Genomic DNA, 20,651 nt, shown 5'->3' with positions numbered 1-20,651 from the left:
GCAGTTTAAAATCATATTACTTACAGGGAATGAACATGTTATATCAGAGCCATAAAAATGATATTCAGCTCCCATGTCAAACAATGCCATGTCTCCATCCTTTAGGGTCTGAAAACAGATAGAATAATAAGCATGGTAAAGGGTTATAATCAAAGAAGCAGTCATTCACCAAATCTGAATTTTCAAAATTAACAGAATAAGAAAGAGTCCATCATTTCACTAGAAAATGCTCACACAAGAAGCATTCTTTATATGTTAAACAAACTTAAACAAAAAAAAAAAACTATGGGCCAAGATATTCCTTAAAATCTGATTATGTACCAAAAGGACAAAGTGTACTACTTCAGCCCACAAAATGTGTGTATGTACACACATATACATGCATGCAAGGCATGCAAACAGAATGTGTGTACAAACAAAATATTACGATTATGTAATGATAGCCACATGAGCTATTTGATCATCAAGCCTTTGCTGAAAGGGCCATATGATGGTGCAAGCCAAATGCTGGAACAATGGGAAAGACAAATCTTGGCGCATTATCACTATGGGTGACGCTCTGAACCCAAGATACATGTTTTGTGTGAAGATTTGTGACCTTAATATTCTCCTAAAGAACTCAATAAAGAAAAATATGAAGACAAATTCCCCTTACACAATTACCAAAGATATATGATAAAATTGAAGAGGAAATATCAACACGATGATGATCTATTCAAAGATCATACATAACCTGGCCAGAGAAAATAGCAATCCCTATAAAATTAATAAAATGTAGTGAATGCCAAGAACAACCTTAATTATCCCTGTTCTCCTCCTAGCAGGCTGTATTGAGCTGCTTGTATCACGAACAATTTATCAAGGCACCAGTTTGATAAGACAAATAGCAATTTGCAAAACCTGAAACTTTTCCTTTCATTTATAGGATTTACAATATTGTGAAGATAAAACAGGAAGAAAAACCCAATACAATATCTTCTTCCTAAGAGAACCAATTGGACTTCTAGAACAGGAGGAGTTCGATAGGGCACATTCCAATTTATACCAATCCAGTTAAAGTGTTGCCAAACTATCCAGACTAGGCCAAGTGTGTGAGCACATCACTTTCACCATCATGTATTAAGGAAAAATACCTACTTGGATTGGCCGAGCCCAATCTCTGAAAATATTGCAAGTCAATTATAAATAGTCTGGTGTGCAGTTGCACAAAGCAAGAGAAAGAACGCAATATATGTCTAGTGTGCAATTCATCTCCTGGAAAATGTGCCTGATAATGAGATCTGCATAGCAGTCAGTAAAGTTGATATGTCCTGAAGAAGGGGATGGGCAGCGTTGCCCCGCACACACCCTTGGATCTAAGTCATCATCGTGGCCAAGTCACCCTCAATGATCAGATGGTCAGTACGTAGGATCCAATGTGCATAAGTGATCCCGACCTATGCAGCTCGAAGTTCCGCAGCAAAAACGGAGGGCTTAGAGATGACTACCCCCAATTGCTACAAGTTTGGAAGCAGGATCACGGATCATGAAGCCAGCACCTCCACTACTATCCTGACACTGCCATCAAAGTTAATCTTGAGATACATCAGGAGGGGCCTCCCAAGCGAAGAATACCTGATGGATCGCTGCATAAACAAGGTGGGAGTCCCAGGTCTCTGAGGGTTTCAAATTCGCATCGATCATTTCTACTGCCAAGATCAGGACTCTCTCTAGAATGACTCTCGCCGAACACCTAGTCTCAAACATCAGGTTATTCTTAGATAGCCAGATCTAATAGACAATATAAGCTGCTCGAATGCCAACCGTCCTCATCATAGCAATCCTGAGACACCATCTTAGCAGATCTAGAAATGCTTGGATCGGAGTCCCCACCAAGGAGGTAAGGCGATGCATACTCACAAGGTGCTACAACAGCGTAGCTCACGAACATAGAAAAAGAACATGCTCGACGGTCTCATCCACCATGCTACAAGCCGAGCAGACAGACTGGAGATCCATGCCTCTTCCTCAGTATAGACCTGGTCGGAAGCACCCCCAAACGACTTTCTAAAGGAAGAGGCTCATCCTCATATGCATATCGATCCTCCAGATCCATCCAATATCCAAATGCCGAGTAGACTCCCTCCGATACAGATGGTAGAGATCAGCCATCACCGCCCTCACAGTGCAGGAGGATCTCTGGACTCTAACGTCCTATGTGCTATGAGTAAGGATTGCCAAAGACTACACACGCTCACCAAATGCCCCATAAATAATTGGGCCACTGTTCCCGAATCCTAGCCTCTACCATCCTGAATGAATAGATCGCAAATCCTCATCAAGTCTCCAATCTCCATGCTGATAAAAATCAGCCACCAACTCAGCGACAGATCAGCAATCTATGGATCTAGCAGGATGTTCACGGACCAACCATCCCCACAAGCCATCTTGTCTGGATAAAGACATCGAACCCCATGCACAAATCTCTTTCCATAGGAAAGAGAAGCTTCGACTCACATGGATCCTCCCCCCAGCAGCCCATGAACCATTCCTGACCCTTATCATCCTGTTCCCAAACTATCGGGGTCAAATAGAAATCGAGCTGCATGCCTGGCAATCAAGGCCTTCCGCCTAGCAACTAGGGATTGGATCCCCATACCCCCATCCATCAACGGCTAGCACATGACGTCACAAGCCAACAGGTGCACAGTGCTACCTCCAGGACTCGAGTCCCACAAAAATCTCCAAAAATACTGCTCGAGCTTCACCACTAAGGTCTTGAGCAAGATCGTATTCGATAAGAGAGAAAATGTATGAAACTGAGAACTGACCTCACCAAAGTGATCCTATCCATCATGGAAAGAGCTCTGTCTTGCCATCCCTCAAGCTGGTTCTGGATCGACTGCACCTCTATCCACTCGGTCCTCAACCTACAATCTGACATGGAGACCTCCAGGTAAAGCAGTGTCCCACTATGCTCTATAATCTAAGAATGTCATTAATCATGTGCCACAACTGAATTGGTGTCTTTGGACTAAAGTGCACCGCAAACTTGTGGAGATTCACTTTTTGGTCCGATGCTGAGTAGTACTCCAATACACTTCTAAAGTTAATAGTATTTCAGACAGAAGTTCGGCCCACCAACAAGCAATCATCTGCAAAAAAGCAAATGCAAGATCGACTAGACCCTTGAAGCCAGCAGATAAGGATCCAAATTCAACCCCTGGGATACAGCATGGGGCTTGCAAGAGGGCGTCAGTATAGAAAATGAAGAGATACAAGGATAAGAGAACCTTGCCGCAACCCAACCGTGGAGTAGAAGACTGAAGGCGTCCCATTGATTAGAATGACAAAAATGGGACTACAAATACATGTCATGATCCAACCGATCCATGGGGGTAGAATCCAAACTCCTTCAGAGCCCACTCTAGAAACCATCAACTCATACGATTATAAGCCCGCTCCACGAGACAATAGCAGACATAAGCACGATGAAGATCATGCATGCACTCCTGAGCAATGAGAACATTGTCAGAGATGCTACGGCCGCCAACGAATGCCCCTACTTAAGACAGATCGGCCGAGGAAGCATTAGCTTCATCATGCCCACCACCGGCTTAGCACAAATCTTATATAGGGTCATGCACAAGCTAATGGGTTTGAAATATTCCATCTCCGACACATCCTGCCTCTTCAGCAATAAGGCAATGAAGGTTTGCTTTCAAGCTGCTGGCATCTGACCAGCGGCGAAGAACTCTATTACAGCAGCCACCACCTCAAGCTGAATAATGGACCAATATCGTCTAAAGAGCGATGGAAAGCCATCTGGTCTAAGGGCCTTATCTTCCATCATGGATCAAACTAACATCCGCACCTTGTTCGCTGTCACTGCTCCAATAAGATCCATGTTCTCCTACTCCGTCACCACCTCTCTAGGGGCGACTGAAAAAACATCACTCCCAATGGCATCGTCCATCTCAATCTGAAGAAGCGCACCATCTCCTACAGCCTGATCGCCTCCTCCTCGACCAACCACTATCCATCAACACCCCTAATCGCTCGAACCGATTCCTATCTCCGATGATTGTGGCCTGATGGAAGAATCTCATATTCCGATCCTCTTTTCCGATCCACTAGACTCTGAATTTCTACCTCCATAGGATCTTTTGCTATCACAGAAAGGAATGATGCTCCGAAAGCTTGCCTGGAGGTCAGCAAGATTGTGATCAGTAAGTCCACCCTCCTGATCCTCACACTCTCCATAATAGTGGCCACAACAGTCTTGAGCCTCCTAAAGATATCACCCGCCTCAACCCTGTTCTACCGCAATAATTGCCGCCTCATCAGCTCAAGTCTCTGGGTCACCCGATACATGGCATCACCTCTCACCGATAGTCTCCAGACCTCCCTCACGATATCCTAAGATCGACGATAAGAAAGCCAGAACTTCTCAAATCGGAATGGGCTCTAGTAAGAGGGGGATACGAGGGATCTAGGTTATAGTATCTCGATCACACAGCTGACGAAGGAGATGAGCGAAAGAGATCGTCTACTGTACGCGGTTCAACTAGCAGAGACTCTTGGAACAACTAGAGTAAGAAGTCCCCAAGTTAGCGTATTATGAGGGATATTAAGCACATCCGACAAGGATCAAAGGAGATCTCATTGTTGCATAGCTCAGGTCACAGCAACGTGCCATCGGACATTCAACAAGCAATCTCACGATCGGGCATGAGTGTCCGAAAGTTTTCATGGTATATTCCCACAGGTCAGAAGACGACGGGGAAGGAGGGGGACACTAGGCGAGATCTTTCAGCAGCGAATTCCCCATACAAATAGAAGCGCCTATCAAAAAGATACTCTGAAGGCTTAGCAAACACACTCATTCAATCGCAAGTCAAAGGCCCCTTGGGCCTTGCACAAGGGGGAGGAAAGCTTGGTAATTTGGTGGGCGGGGACTTGCAGGACTCTTTCGCTGAAAGCTGCTCATTACCAGCAAATCAAGAAGGCCACAAGAGAAGAACAAGAATGAACCACAACCAGGCAGAATGCTGTGAGAGTGACAAGTAAGCCACAATCACTTTCTATCAATCATTCAGCTAATGCTTTTTCTTCCTTAAGCTATTTTCAGCAGTAGTTTTAGTTTGAGATCTAGATCGGATTCGTCATTAAAGTGGTTTTGAGGGAAGGAAGGTGTCAACCTGGAATCTGCCTAAGTTAGACGCGACATAAGCGAACAAAAGAGGGTAGTGGTCTAAGGCTATCCTCAGCAGGTGGCAAACCAGGTGACTGGAAATCTCTGAATCCAACTAGCTATCATCAGGAATTTGTCAATTCTCTCCCACACTCTGGCTCCTCCCTAGCAGTTATTACACAGGTGAAACTTGAGCCAACAAAGCCAAGGTCTACTAAGCTGATGGAGTAAATAAAGTCTATGAATTCTCTAGATTTTGCATCATCCACCAACAGCCTACCACCTTTTTTCTCATAGGGACCAATAATGCAATTGAAATCATCAACCATAACGAGAAAATGTCCTAATCAGTCAAGCACGACACCTACCAGACAATCCTCCTTTCTCTATAGTCAGTACTGACATACAAACTAGACAAAAGCCAAATAAGACCATTCATTTTAGAAATGGCAATGGCAACTTGCTGGAAGCATCGATGAAAATAATACTCCCAACCAGCCCCTGAGACTACATAGCATAGAATGCCCAACTCATCGGGAAGAGACAGTAGGCACGTGCCTAGCTCAAACTGAAGTCTTGTTTCAACAAGCACAAAAAATCGATTGTGAAGTTGCATAATCCTCCGATATGCAAAGTGGAAGAGGGCTTGCCAGCCCCCGAACATTCCAAAATAACACCATTGAAGAATCAGTGATTGGTTGGTGGTAGGTCCTGAGGGCCTTCGACCGATGCATCACTCATCTAAAATGGCCCTTCTCCAAATTGGGCTCCATTTGCTCCCCCATAACATAAAGGGTTGTCTTCAGACGACCCACCATAGCTCCATGACCCACAGCAGATCCATCCACTATTGACCCTTATTTCTCCCCAATCTCACCCCCAACTACCACTTCATGCTGTTCGAAGTGGACCCACCAAAGGTTGGAGACGACGTTGGCATCCGATGCTCCCTGTCAAGAATCGTCGAAGACCTCCTCCCGACCCTCTTTGGCAACCATTCCCTTAGAATATGGCATTGAAGACCAGTGAAGCCCTCCTTCAACCGCCAGCTATTGGCTCACCGAGAGATTGGGACAATCAAAGAAGGGGACAGGGCGATGAGACCCCTGACAAACCCAGGAGATTTCTCCTTCGACAAGGATGGTTGGATAAATGGCGATCTACCTCCTGTGGCTGAGATCCCGACCCCATCAGCCTAGAACTAGAGCCCACTTCAAGGGCCTAGGGCTCTACCTGCATAGCAGCAGCTTACCGCCCATAGAGTTGGACCAGATGAGGGGGTTGGGCTCGGAACTTGGGCAGAAGGTCGTTGGACCTCCAAGGCTTGGACCGGTCAAGCTAGACTCCTAGCCCATTTCTGTGAAGGCCCACCAACCTCAGCCATATGCAAGTCCTTTGGGCCTAGGTTATCTTCTGGGCCCACATCCATAGCCTCTTGGTTCAGGCCCACCTCACTGAGAACTTGGAACCCAGACCCCAGCTCGGTTGAGTTGACTCGACCTAGTTCAGGATCACCACCCTTCTTGTCCAATAAGCACCAACAGGTGAATTTCATGGACTTGTGCCACCCATCGGAATCCCCGATGGCAAGCCCAATGAACTCTCTCGCAACCTTGACGAACTCGAGGGAGGGGGATGAGTTTGGGCCCGAAGAGTCTGGATTGGACTCAGCCTCCTTCCCTGACTTGGCTGGAGCCCTAGCCGGCTAGGTTGCCAAATAGGTGAGGTCGCCACCTAAGGACCGAGCCGCAGCCGTACAGCGATTGCCGCCGACTCGCCTTCCACCAACTCCCTCAACAATTATCGGGGAAGCGAAGTTTTCCAACTGCAAGGACCGCCCCCACTCGTAGACCTTCTCGAGGGAACTAGCACTCGTCGTCGATGTGGCCCAATAGGCCGCACTAGTAGTAGATGGTTGGAATATTCTCATACACAAATGATTGCCAAAAAGTATCCTTATTTTCTTTGATCGAAATCGGAAGGGTTTGATGAGTCAAGCTCCACCCAAATCCTCACAAATCTCATTTTTCGGCATTGATCGGTGAACTTGTCCATGTCAACCGGTCTTCCACCTCCGAATCTATTTCCAATAGCATCCCCGACCACCAATACTCCATTGGTAGCCCTGGTAACCATACCCAAATCACCATGCACTCCTCCAACCAAAATCGGACAAGACGATGGTCCTCGACAAGGGCAAAATGTTTCGATCATACTAGAGTTTGCCCCTTCCTTGAATGCCTCTACAATCCAGTCCATCGGAATTTGCCGACCGAGACTCCGAACCAGCACTAAGATGTTTTCACACTATCTCCTTGATTCCTCTATGACCCCCCTCGAGAACTTGAGCACTTTCATGAAATACCGCTACAATTGTTCCACCTCCTCCGACAAGATCTTGTGCACCATCCATCAGGGCTGCCTCGATGGTCCATGAGCCACCGAGGCCCAAGACCTCTCTCCCACGCATGCCTCCAGTGACGACAAGCTGCTGTCGCTTGGACCTTTATCTTTCTCTGCCATCAAAAGCACACACAACCCGCCCTAGCACCCATTCGACGATGCCTGAGAGCACATGATTTTAGACACAGTGAATGATCGCAGTCAGGCGCACATCTACTCCTCTTAAGAACCACTTCTAACGCATTGAAACTCCAATGTCCCACCAAAGAGTTCATCTTCAAGCTGAAATATAGTCCCAAGACATCTGATGAACAAAAAACTATCATCTTGACCATTATTTAAAGAAAAAAAGACTTAATTTTAACCCAAAAGTTATAGCTAAGTACAAATAGTATCACTGACTGACTTATATGGTACAGTCTCCAGTTTTTTTTTTTTTTTGAAAAAAAAGAAGCAAAGAACATGCACATGCCTTGGGGAATGCAAATTATAATATAGAGTTCTAGAAAGTAAAAAAAATTTAAGAAAAAATAATGTTCAACATAAAATAAGAATACCCGATCATTTGGAGCAGCTGCGTGACCATAGTGAAGAACAGAGCTGCAAAAGAGACCCCATCATGAGAAGAGATTATGAGCTGGAAATCACATCAACAAAAACAAAACAATGGAACATATAATGCCTGATCTATTTACCTATAGTACAATTCTCAGAGAAAAAGGTGTTTTAAGTCAGTGAAGATATAAACATCGGCCATAACATTTTTTGAACATCAATTCATTAAAACACTAGGGCCATGTATTCAAATATAATGTACATGTATAACTATCAATCACATGCATTACATCTAAAGAGAATTATTTGCAATTTTCGAAGAGATTACAATCTTTCAAAATACTAAATTTCAACATGGAACTTCATTTAAAATCATTCTTCCATAACAAGAATCGTAGTGCTTGGAAAATAAACATAGAAGGACAGACACCAGTCATGCATGTCAAACACTGCAACCAACCATGTATGTCAACCAGATCACACTCTTTGTTCATGAGTAAGATTCATGCATCAAAGATTTATGTTAGTAATCATTTGGTAAATAGAAAGTATGTCTCAAATCATGCCAATTTTGTAATAGGGCATGTATAATATGGTATCTGAAGAGTAAACCCAAGCTGAATACTGTAGATAGGACCCTAAAACATGAAACTTAAAAAACTGTTGCTGCTTTTTTTTATTTAAAAAAAAAAAAAGAAAAAAGAGAAAACAAATACAAATAGTATTTACAGGAAAAAGGGAAAGAACTCTAACCCATGAAGACCCTGTAGTCTGTACTATTAGAGCTATCAATTAGGTGCTAACCATGTTGATCATTGCTGCTCATTCAGTGCTGGATCAGCACACAGCAGAATTGCTTGCTAGTGTCATGCTAGTGCCCAAACGCCACATTGCCCGAGCATGCCAAGCATTAACATCGGCTGATACAGCCACCCATGGTATTTAAAATCTTGCTTAGAGGAATAAATATAACTATAATTACAACTTCCACATGCAAGATATTCTACACTATTAAGCAGTCGAGAATTAAGGTACTGCCCATACCCTGCAGAAACCTCTTACAACTTTTCTGCTCATTCATTTGAAGGTTGGAAAGAAGGTGAAAGCAGTGCCAAGCCAAAAATGGAGGTAAAAAAAGAAAAAGCAACCCTAATAAACAACAAAGAAAAAGCACTTTGAAAGCAAAGCTTGCCATATGCCCACCAATACACCGTGTTAGTATGACACATCCCATGGTACATACTGTGACATCCAGCTATTGGTACTGCACCGTACCGCAAGTTTTAAAACCTTGATGGTGGCAGTGGTGATGTTGGTGGACAATTTCCTGTACAACTATCTTGTATCGCACACATGCATGTGTATGCATGTACCTGAAAAGTGCATCTCAAACAACAATTCAGGCATCCAACATTCAGCCAGCTAACAGTATTCATTTCTGAAAGCTAGTAATATGGCTAAAGCCATGATGCGTTCTCCAAAATCCCAGGTAATATCAACAAAATCATGTAGAAAGACTAGCATTCTTGTAAGTTCAGAAAAGGAATTGCTATCATCTGAATTTTTTTTTTTAGCCATGAAGCCACTCATCCAAGTACCAAATAAGATCATCACTGGCAGCTGTAATGGGTTACTACAGTTTGATGAAGAATGAAATAAGAAATATTCAGGTCATAATATTTACTAGCCTTTGATAAAATAAAATGCTCTACAGAGATAACCCTCACCTATTTTCACCGGTAGCACATATACATGTATATGAGCAATGCCTACAACCGCCATACATGTAAATGTGATGAAGAAAGATGCTTTCCAACTGATATTCTTTCATGCCTTCCCTTGCATTTCTCATAACCTAATATGGATCAGAATAATAACATGGAAAAGATCAGCAATTTTTGTGGGAGAGACTCAAACTCAACTAATATATGAAATAAGGAACACTGACTTAAGCTATATATGTGATATGCTACTGCTGTATGTACAGTCAGAGGGCAAAATCATCCATCACAATGCAACTGACTAAAAAAAGTGGCTCACCAAAGGGAAAAGATACCATAGCAATGCAGCACCAACTTGGTCAAAGAAACTGAAAATCAAATCCATAAATTAACACCTAGTCTCACCAACATAAAGCCCAGAAAATAAGATTCCAAAAATTCTCTCACCAACTTCACCAAATGGCTCTTTCATTTTCTTAGCATTACTTTCCTGCCAACCATAATAACATTTTGCATATGCTGAAACAGTGAAATCTTTAAATTCACAACCCCCTGGCCCTCCTAGCAAGCTTTTTGAGCTATCAACTCCTGCAACTTTGCCAGAAGTGATGGCATCCAATTCTTAAGACCACTAAAACACATTTGAGGATCACTACATGAGAAACAGAGAAAGGGCCAGTGTTCATTGGAAACCTGTCCCATGTTCATGAAGCACATAACTGGCTCCAAGTGTCAGACATGGCAGCCTTTAACAAGCTAGGCATGAGACATGACACGCATACACATAGTTTTCCATTGCCATCGAAGAAAGGAGAACTCAAAAGCTGGAGGGAGGGAGTGGGAGAGTGAACGAGAGAGAGAGAGAGAGAGAGAGAGCATCTAATAGACAAAGTATCAGCCATGAGTTTGCAAGTAGATTAGACCTAATCTGTTCGAACACACCATAAATTTATTAGTAGGCCTCACACAATTTATGTCAAATACTCCAATCCTCCCTTTAAATACACTAGAATCAAATTTTGGCTGAAAGGAATTAGACATTATCCAACCTTCTAAGGCTTCTATGTCCCCCGCACAGATCATGCAAGCTACAAAACTCCACCAGCCAGCCACTAGTAGAAAATATAAAGATTTAACCATAAATTGCACATATTTATCAATTCTAATAGATACTACCAACTCTCCCAATATGCCATTTGTGAGGCATGTCTACCGTCCACATTTCCCCTCTTGCACCTGTGTATTTGTGTTTGCCACCTCATGTCTCTGCAAGTCCACATTTTTCAGGAGACAGGTAACTCAATTTATTAGAGCATGTTTGTTAAACAAAAGGTCTAATATTCCAGCCCTTCCTCCAGCGTTTATTACATATTCGAATGGGTTTTGCTAAGGTTCGCCAAACCGATACCAAGATCCATACCGATTGGTGACTAGTATAGTACGGTCCGTACCATGCTGTTTAGAGACGAATCCCCTTTTTTTTTTGAATTTTTTGAACTGAAATCAACTAATGGTTTGCCGACTTCACTGTAGCAAGATGGAAAACAATTTGCTGACTTCCATAACAGGTCTCTCTCCCTCCCTCCCCACTTGATTTTCGAATCGAGGGGCAGAACTATGCCGCTTGCCCTTGAAACATTTTGGTATGCCCCCGAATCACGTAGTTTGGGGTAGTACAATGAACACTGGATCTTGCCCTTTGTTTGAAAAATAAACATGTCCATCACATGTTCCACTCTTTATGTATACATTAATGTTGCATCCTTCTGATTCAACTTTTCTAAATCCTAAAAAAGGCAGGGCCTTCAAGTCACAAGCATCCATTTATTTCTGTTTGTAGTCTTATTCTCTATTCTTTATGTGAAATTCTCATCATCCTGGTAACAGAAGGGGAGGGAGAGAAAGGGGAGGGAGGGGCAAAGCAAGGGTTCTATCCTTCGGAGGGGGTTGCCGACTTCACTTAATTTCTTCAAAATAAAGAAGGGACCCCTCCGGGACCCTATTTCAAATGAAATATCGAACTGGAGGGCATAGCCCTTCTCCCACCCCCTCTGCATCCCTCCACAGCCCTCTATCAACCTCCTCCAGCCAGCTGCCTCCCTCTCCCTCCCTCCCTTTCTCTCCCTCTCCCTCTTTTTCCTCTCTACCATAGTCCCTCTCCCCTGCCCTCCCTATTGTGTCGGTACAGGCCTGATATAGAATGGCATGGGGGTGTATCGAACTAAGCCGCCGAGCAATACAGGCTCCGATGCTAGCACAACAATCCTAGCAACCAACACTGACATATTTCTTTTGTTTCATTTTTTTTCATTTCATCTCCTTCAATAATACTTTGTGCACTTGGAGACTTAGGTCATCTTTTCATATAATTTTGTTCTCCATTTACGATGCATTTATAGCATCCATGATGAACTTCCTTGGCATTAAGGATAAGCAGGAGAACAGAAATTTATCTGTTTGAATTTGAATGACCTAAATATGGTGTATCTCATAAGCAAGGATGTGTGATATCACATAATGGTGCCCCCTCAAATGGCAAAGGAGGGGATGTAAAGGTTTGTGCACAAACATTGGCAAATTGAACATTGCAATCATCATTCCTTCAGTCTCTCACCCTAGTCTCGTGTTAGAAATTTTACAGTATTTCATCTGCAAAAGTTGTTTTAGACACCATTAGTGTTACACGTGCATTTGCCTATTCAGGATCCTCTCAACTAAACTGGGTGACTCAAGTGTTCAGGAGTTATTTCTTACCAGCCTCTAGACAAAAGCAATCAATGACTGAGCCTTTGGTTAACACCTGCCTTGGACTCCAGAGTGTTGAAAGGGAGACCATGAAATTTTAAAGTAATTCAGTTTTTGGTGTGGTTTTCTGGTGATTTAGAAGATATTCACAACTATATTCTCGATCATTTCCTATTAATTGTTGATGTAAGTGGAGAATACTTCATAATGAAATGCTAGCATTACTGCTCTATTACTGGAATTGTTGCTTCTTAGTTCTTGGAGCATGCCTTAATGACACTTGTTCTTAATCTTGTGCTTCCCTTGGAAAAGCAACCTAATCTTGTTCTGCTGAGAAGCAGCAGCACCAGAAACAGAAGACTTCTGCTAGTCTAACTAATTAATTCTGCTGCACCAGAGCCTGCACCTCCTGCCTCAAATGCCATTACAGAGAGCAATATTGACCTCACTTCTGGTCTTTCTTAGCCGCAGGTTCTTGACATAAGGCCACTACTATGACTACACTACTGCTGCATTGCCTAGCTCATTAGGTATGTTAACTCATCATGAATTCAACTGAAATGGGTTTCTGTTTCCATATATCTTGTCATGCATGTGCACAAAAGGGTGGTATATCAAGCTAAATAAAGAGGTCCATAAATCCTTAATAATTGCCACACAGCTGCCTGTAATTAAAACGTAAAAAATGAAAATTGAATACATACACAAAAGAATGCTAAAAAACATCAAATCATGTAACTTACTTTCTGAGATTATGAGAAGGGAGATATAATGAGGCAGTTATTTAATTTTTAAAGCAATCGAAATCAAATTCATAAGTCATAGAAAGCATCAATCGACAGAGAAGTGTATAGCTGATGTAAACCAAAGTTTTAATCGTTGATAGGGGAAAAAACAGAACACTGCACTGAATTTACATCAGGTACCAATAGGATCAGAAATTCAGAACCAACTGGATCAATGTAGAAATGATCAAGTAGAAGAATCTACATTACCTCAATATGTGCTTCTGAGCTTACATCATTAGCATACTGAATAAGGGCAAGCTCCATCTCAGACTTAAAAACACGGCACTCAGTTAAAATAGGATGAAGGGTGCTCACATCAGTCTCAAACTTCTCCATTTCCTACATCATAGCAAGAGCATAATTTCAAATGGAAAGAAATTGTCATGAGTACTAAAACTATAAACTATTCCCATCATTAGCATATTGTTTGTTCTTAAAAGCACTGTTAATGAGAACACAGGAAAATGTACATGGGAAGCAGCAGATGAAGCAAATAAACAGCCAAAATTTTCAGCTAATATCAGAGTTTCCACTTCAAGTCTTAAGCAGCCTTGAGATCTTAGGCATGACTAAAATGAGCATAGCTAATTATGGACCTCTGAAGGTTTAAAGTTCGAGAAAGAAGCTTTCGAAAAGGTTTACAACCGCATAAACATAAAACTAAGAAACAGAATACTAGCTCAGTGTACTTCGACAATGAACCTGCAAGTTTCAATAGCTTTGAAGACTCATCACATGAGATTGATTCATCAGTTACTGATTACGACCAATAAAATGGACAGACAGGGTGTATTTACTGATACCATTCCACTGTTAGAAAATCACCAAAATTTAACAAACAATTCATCATCAAACATTTTAAATGTTGATGAGCAACACATATGTGAGTGACTGTGTATAGATATATGCACCTACTCCCTCCCATTCCATTGGCCATGGGAAAGGCATTGATTCATGCCCTACATGTGACTTTTTATGTGATACGTATGCCTCACTTTATAATGCCATACTCCTGAGCCTCTCGATTTTTGGCAAAAAGCCACACCTAGAGACTTGAGTGGAGCCTCAAACCAATCATCTAAAACAATGGTCATTGTTTTGATCAGTTTCATGTCCAATAGTTCCAGGTCATGTTTTGGATTGACAAAATAAAGATTCATCCTTTTCAACCCCTCTACCTTAAGTAAATAATACCTAAATATCTAGGTTTCATCCACAATAAGCTACTTACAACCAAGATTCGCAATCTCGATACCAAACCTTGTACAGGTGCTATATTAGCATGGTGTTAGTATGCCCAATATGGAGATCGTTCGGCATACCAATACTTGGTACACCCCCTTACCACATACCATTATGGTATTGGCATGCCTAGTAAGCACCGGTATGGATTGGTATGGCATACCATATTTGCAACTTCTTGAAAACAGGAAATGTTCTCTTTTGACATACAAATTCCTTATTCCAAATCATTTTAGGTCCTTCTTTACCATTTTCTTGATAGAACAGTTATCTAGCCAACACCTCTCATGCCTGTTTGACCACAATGTAACTTCTCCACAGTCTGAGCTTCACCAAATGCTTCCATTATAAGATGGTTGGCCTCTTCATCACAACTACAGCTAGCTTCTCAAACATCTGACTTGTTTATTTTATCATTCCTCATTCCAATATTGCTTAGAGTATATACATATTGAAGTAGTTTGATGTACGCTATTGATCTATTTACTATAGAGTGACACTTTTGCCAGTATGCCATCTTCAAGGTGGCACCCCAAGAGATCTCTTTCTACCCTACTCTGCATGCCAAATCATTTCCTACAATGATACAAATAGCTGGTGAAGTCACAAATTGCTGTTTCATACAACCTACCGAGTCTTTGTTGGGAGCTCTCTTGACTCTTGCAAGGCTCATAACAAAATTAAGAGCCAACTCAGAAGAAAAATCAACCAACCATTTCTGGGCTCATTGACAACTTGTCCTGACCAAGTTCTAAAGTAAACATCCACATATGGCCATATGGTTTAAGTCTAGGTTACAAAGAAAGCACCATGACTTCTCAAACAATTCTAAGGCCACATTTACAACTCATTCCAGCCCTGTTATAAAGCAAACATCTACAAGTGATTGCATAGTTTAAGGAGGAAATCATGAAGCAAGCATCTTGACTTCTCAAGCAACTCGATATTATGACACAAGTCCAAACTCAACCTTTCTTCTTAATAGCCCTTGCTTACAAGTATCCAGTCCAAGAATTGCCCAATGGTATGATCTTGGCATTTGGCAATACATCAAGCCAACAATTCAATTATCTTTTTAGACAGTAACATTTTGAACAAAAGAATCAGATTTCAACAAATGGTTATAAAGATACAAAAATTTGCTTCTTGACCTCAATTTCAAAAACACCAATCTTCTATTTCTTTATTTTTAAAGTAAAAACAGTAGTGAGTGCTAATTTTACATTCACAAGCTTAATTCAGATAAATACATAATTTTTAAACCCATATATACCATATGATATGGCGCACATAATTTGACATGTAATAACATGATCAAGTCACATCTTATAAGTAAAAGGATTCTATGATGTATAATGCAGATCTAGATCTTATGGTCCTAACTAATCCAATCCAAGAATGAGATCTAGATTGTTTAGGGCCACATTCATTAAAATCGAAAGATCCAGATCATAGATACTACTAAGATTTAATGATGTGGAAAATAACCATTAACAACTAATAAAGATGTCATACCATACATCAGTGCAATCCAAAATTTAAACCTCAAAAGATGAACATGCATTTGAAAATTTGGTTCCTTAGTTCTTGTCAAGAAAGATGGTGAAAGGAACATAAAACTCAGGCACCTCAAATGCTGCAGGCTTCGAGTGTTTATTGCTGTCTGTGTTCAACCCATACAGGAGAAAAAGCAAAGGTTTCCCTGATTCTCCAGAGTGATCATGTAGCACTTGCACCATCTCATCAACGTAGAACACCAAGTCAACCAGATATCTTTCCTACAGGTGACAATTAAAAAAAAATGAAGAATAATTCAACAGTGTTAAAGCAAAGCATACAGTTAAAAATGTGAAACACTGGAATTTTCACAACAGAATCACCTTGAAGTAGGATAATGGTTTTATCTCACCCAACCAAACAGCATAATCAGCAGGTAACCTTGGGGCAAAAAGAAGTGCATTCCCAGAGGCAATATCCTTTCAAACAAAAACACTTATATCAACTCAGGCACCCAAGTTATAGAAAATGCAAATTGAGCCACCAAAAAAATTGGTCTAGAGAACTACTAGGCTTAAAATATCATAAACCACAGATGATAAGCATTTATGACCAGATTGCAAGAAAAAAATTAAAAATAGAAATGTGCCGGACCTTGCAAAACATTCCATTCGTATAGGCTTTGATGAGTAAGAGATAAAGCCTTGAATTTCAGGATTCAAACAAGTTTACGACTCACCATCATCCGCTTAGTTATCTAGTTCGTTAATAAGTAGATTTAACTGAGCTACTGTCTTACAAAAAACTCACAAAAATTGCAAGGAAAAAAAATCCATTTCACCCTTGCAAATGACAATTTCTTTCTCTTGCACAACATTCCTCAAGAATAAGGTTGGAAGTCCAAAACATCTTACAAGAAATTATGTCTAAAATAGTTTTAAAATGTCCATATATGATGTACTCCACTCTTCAAAGGTCAGTGCAGAACTACTTAACCAGCAGTAGTAATTCTAAACAGTCACATTACATTGCATGGAAAAATAGACATCTGGTTTTGACCCTAGCATTAGCAATGCATTTATGTAAAGAACTTTCAGAGTCCAGTTTAAGGCAGATACAATGATAAAAAAAAATGAAGGAAAGAAAATTCCATTTAAAGAATTTTTTGAGGCATAATATGCCTGCAAAATGAGAGAAATGATAACCCATAATAAAGCATAAGAAGGGAGAAGAAGCTTAATACATTAAACTTACAATAGCTCCATAGAAGCCTGGCTCTCTAACTCCAAATAAGTAAGCAAAGTAGCTCTCTTGCCTGTAAATTTATAAGCCAATGAGTAGAGAAGAGATTTTGCTTTTCACGGAAGGTACATGAAAAAATAAAATGAAGAATACACAAAATTGTGGACAGGAAGAACTGCTTTAAGAAAAGAAATGTGACCATATAACATATAAAATAGTATTGATCTATATGTGTTTTAATTGATAATAACTGCTGCTTATTTATGTTAATAGGGTAACAAACAAGTAAAAAATATTTTGATAATGAAAATATTGACAACGTAACACAAATATAAACTTGTTTCATAAAATTATACAAGCCAATCATTGAAGTCAAAAATGCACATCACCTCAAATGACACCTTTACTGAAAGTACAGCTAGCATAGAATTGTATGTATAACAGGACATGAGCGAAGAGGTAATTGAAACATAAAAAGGTAACAATCATTTTTGCAAAAAATTAGCATACTGCCAAACAATATAGATGCCAATTTTGCGAAAGCATTTAAAATAGCCTAATCATTCTTGATATATTGTAGAAACTAGAAACAAGAACTTCACCGTCAAATCACTTATTAATGCTTTTTTTTTTTGCTATGAGGTAGAAGGGTAATAAATTCCAAAGGTTCTTTTTATAGTAGTGTTCACTTCAACCATGCAGATGTTCTGAGCCAGTGGAATGTTTGTCAAAGTTTGATTATAGAGAACGAACCTCCCCTAAAGCACTGCTTTTGCATACTCAAATAAATGGTCTCACAACACTTCCTGAAATTCTAAAATGTGGAAAATTCATCTTGGCACTACCACTAGGAAAGTAGAGGGTCTTTAAATGCAACAGAAATCCTCAGAGAAATGCTCGCAGTTTGTACTAACTGACGCAAAGTTGCTCTACTTGGTCAACATAGTTCTCCTGACTGTACTATATTACAAGAAATCTGATATGGAAAAAAGATGCTTTAATTAATAAAGCATCTATTATCTATTGGATTAAGAAGACAAACATTTGCAAATGCAATGCACATGTTGCAAACCATACATAATATGTTCACAGTAAACAAGAAAAAAAGATATGTTCATAACAAAGAAGCAAGAAAAGTAAAATGCATTGTGTTGTCAACAACGTGTAGAATACCATGAAGATCATGACAGCAAACAGAAGAAAAATAAACAAAAAAAGGGCAAAAGAACACCAGTATCCAAACAGGTGGTGTCAAAAGTCTAGTTGGTATAGCAAAAACTCGTCTTCTGCTAAAAGATTCAAATTTCAAACTCCTCCGCTGTAAGTTGGGCTTATAAGGTGAGAAAATGCTCTCATTGACCTAGGTCTCTAGAAAGTCTCATTATCCTTATGAAATCTTGGGGAAAATAATAGGTCAAAAATAGTAATATCAATATTATCTGAAAAATCTTACTTCAAATTAAGATTATTTTTTTAAAAAAATGAAAGAATAAAAAACCAACACAGACAATAGCATCTAAAAACTAGTCTCAGACTCCATAACTATCCCGACAAAGTGGCAACCTAAAATAGTATTCGGTATTAGCTGCATTAAAGAAGACGTGAGTACCCACTCCAATCTTGCAGCCAAAAAAGAAACCTAAAACAGTTTGATCATAGAACACACCAGCAATAGACAATACGACAGTACATTGCAGCGATCCGTGCACAACGAATTCTTGTAAAAATCACGTGATGGTAACTAATATACAACAGTGACGAGACCTCTCAAAAAAGATATCTAAAAAAAGATCCAAGATACCATAAGGACGAAAAAGAATCAAGAAATTCACCAATCCATGAAAGCGAGAACTATTCAAAGTCTGCTCCTGGCCACAAGAGACATCAGCAATTAGAATTTAGAATCACCATCCTACCCTTGACATCTCTAACATGCCAAAACAATCGTTACACAAGGTATACGATACAGCAGAAACCGCAGGAGCTCAAATCCAAGAACTGTTTCGATCAATCAAGGATTTCTAAACCCAAACCCTAAAGAGAAACAAGATCTAATTCAAAGGCACGTAGGATGAAGAAAAGGAAGATAGAGCAAGAAAGAGTGGCAAAAACCTAAAGAGCTCCACATGATCCGTGCAATATCTCGTCTGCTCCTCACCCCCCTGGACGAAAAAAAAAAATTTAAAAAGGAAACAAAACTAAAAGCCAGATTTCGAATCTATACAAGAAGAGGGAAAGACCAGACTGGGAGGATGGTGATCACCTGCAGCAAGATGAAGCCGCGGATGGGACGAGAAGAGGCGGCGAGGTGATCGCGGAGGGCGCGGACGAGCTTCTCTCGGTTGCGGGCGTGGAGCTCCATGGGGACCTCCGGGGGAGAAAGAGAAGAAGGGGTGCAGGAAGCCATGGGAAGGGGCTTCGCTTCGCTTCGCTATCCCAAACGCTAGAACTAAGACGGCGACGCCATCGATCGTTGATGGATCCACCCAGACGAAGGCCGGGAACAGTGATAGACGAGAGAAATTATTGGTTTAGGATGGTTCTACCGCTCACTCATACCTTGCACCGTCCGATAATAAACAAGCGTATCATTCAAAAAAAATATAGTTTTTTATTTAAAATAATAAAAATTATTAATTAGTTAATTATATTTAATAAAAAATATTTAAAATTTTAAATCAAATTTAGATAATAATATATTTTTTTCTAATACTAGATGATATGTTAGTTTATTATTAGATGGCCCAAAATATATACGATAAATTATTTTAATTAATAATTCCTCGATATATCATTATACGCCATGTGGTCCATGGACATTGGCATCCGACCCAAAGTCCTGGTTAACAGCGTGGCGCACGCAGATGAAGGCATAGCGAATTAGCGGATCGTTAGGATTTGGTTGCGGAGGCGTCAAGGGCAATTCAGAAAGCAGCCGGAGCGGAGCCCGTAGGATCGGTCATATCATGAGATATTTATTGTCTGTGTTTGTGACACATACAAGGGCTATCAATTGATAAATGAAGAAGATGAAGTCCCTTAAGCTACCTTATGTTAAAATCAAGAGAAAGCTCAGTGAGGAAGGTTGGATGAAGATAGCGAAGGCACAGGGGTCGATGGGGCTAAAGTAGGTCTCACAAGGGCTAAATTAGCTCAGTGAGGAAGTTTGGACGTACCTGCAAAATAGGTACGTCCAAACTCACTTTCAAAGGCAATTCAAATCATAGAATGTGATCAACTAGAACGTGCATGCCAGTTGGCTCGCCGATAAAATTTCTCTTTCTG

The 20,651-nt window shown here is 40.6% G+C and overlaps 1 protein-coding gene across 1 annotated transcript in view; it reads right to left on the bottom strand.

Annotated features, from left to right (window-relative positions):
• LOC105048003 (uncharacterized) overlaps positions 1-19,911 on the bottom strand; it is a 28,240-nt gene extending 8,329 nt beyond the window's left edge. Inside the window, exons 1-9 of the mRNA XM_073260522.1 lie at positions 19,630-19,911; positions 19,479-19,528; positions 17,379-17,439; positions 16,508-16,603; positions 16,256-16,405; positions 13,593-13,724; positions 9,859-9,986; positions 8,134-8,176; positions 25-108 (exon numbers count right to left, since the gene is read on the bottom strand). Coding sequence (XP_073116623.1) covers positions 25-108; positions 8,134-8,176; positions 9,859-9,986; positions 13,593-13,724; positions 16,256-16,405; positions 16,508-16,603; positions 17,379-17,439; positions 19,479-19,528; positions 19,630-19,773 — 888 coding nt within the window. The 5' untranslated portion in view covers positions 19,774-19,911. The remainder of the gene's footprint in view (positions 1-24; positions 109-8,133; positions 8,177-9,858; positions 9,987-13,592; positions 13,725-16,255; positions 16,406-16,507; positions 16,604-17,378; positions 17,440-19,478; positions 19,529-19,629) is intronic.
• Positions 19,912-20,651: the final 740 nt, after the last annotated feature.

The sequence above is a fragment of the Elaeis guineensis genome, chromosome 7 (genome assembly GCF_000442705.2).
Source record: "Elaeis guineensis isolate ETL-2024a chromosome 7, EG11, whole genome shotgun sequence".
NCBI lineage: Eukaryota > Viridiplantae > Streptophyta > Magnoliopsida > Arecales > Arecaceae > Elaeis > Elaeis guineensis.
This window is presented reverse-complemented; position numbering and strand designations above follow the sequence as displayed.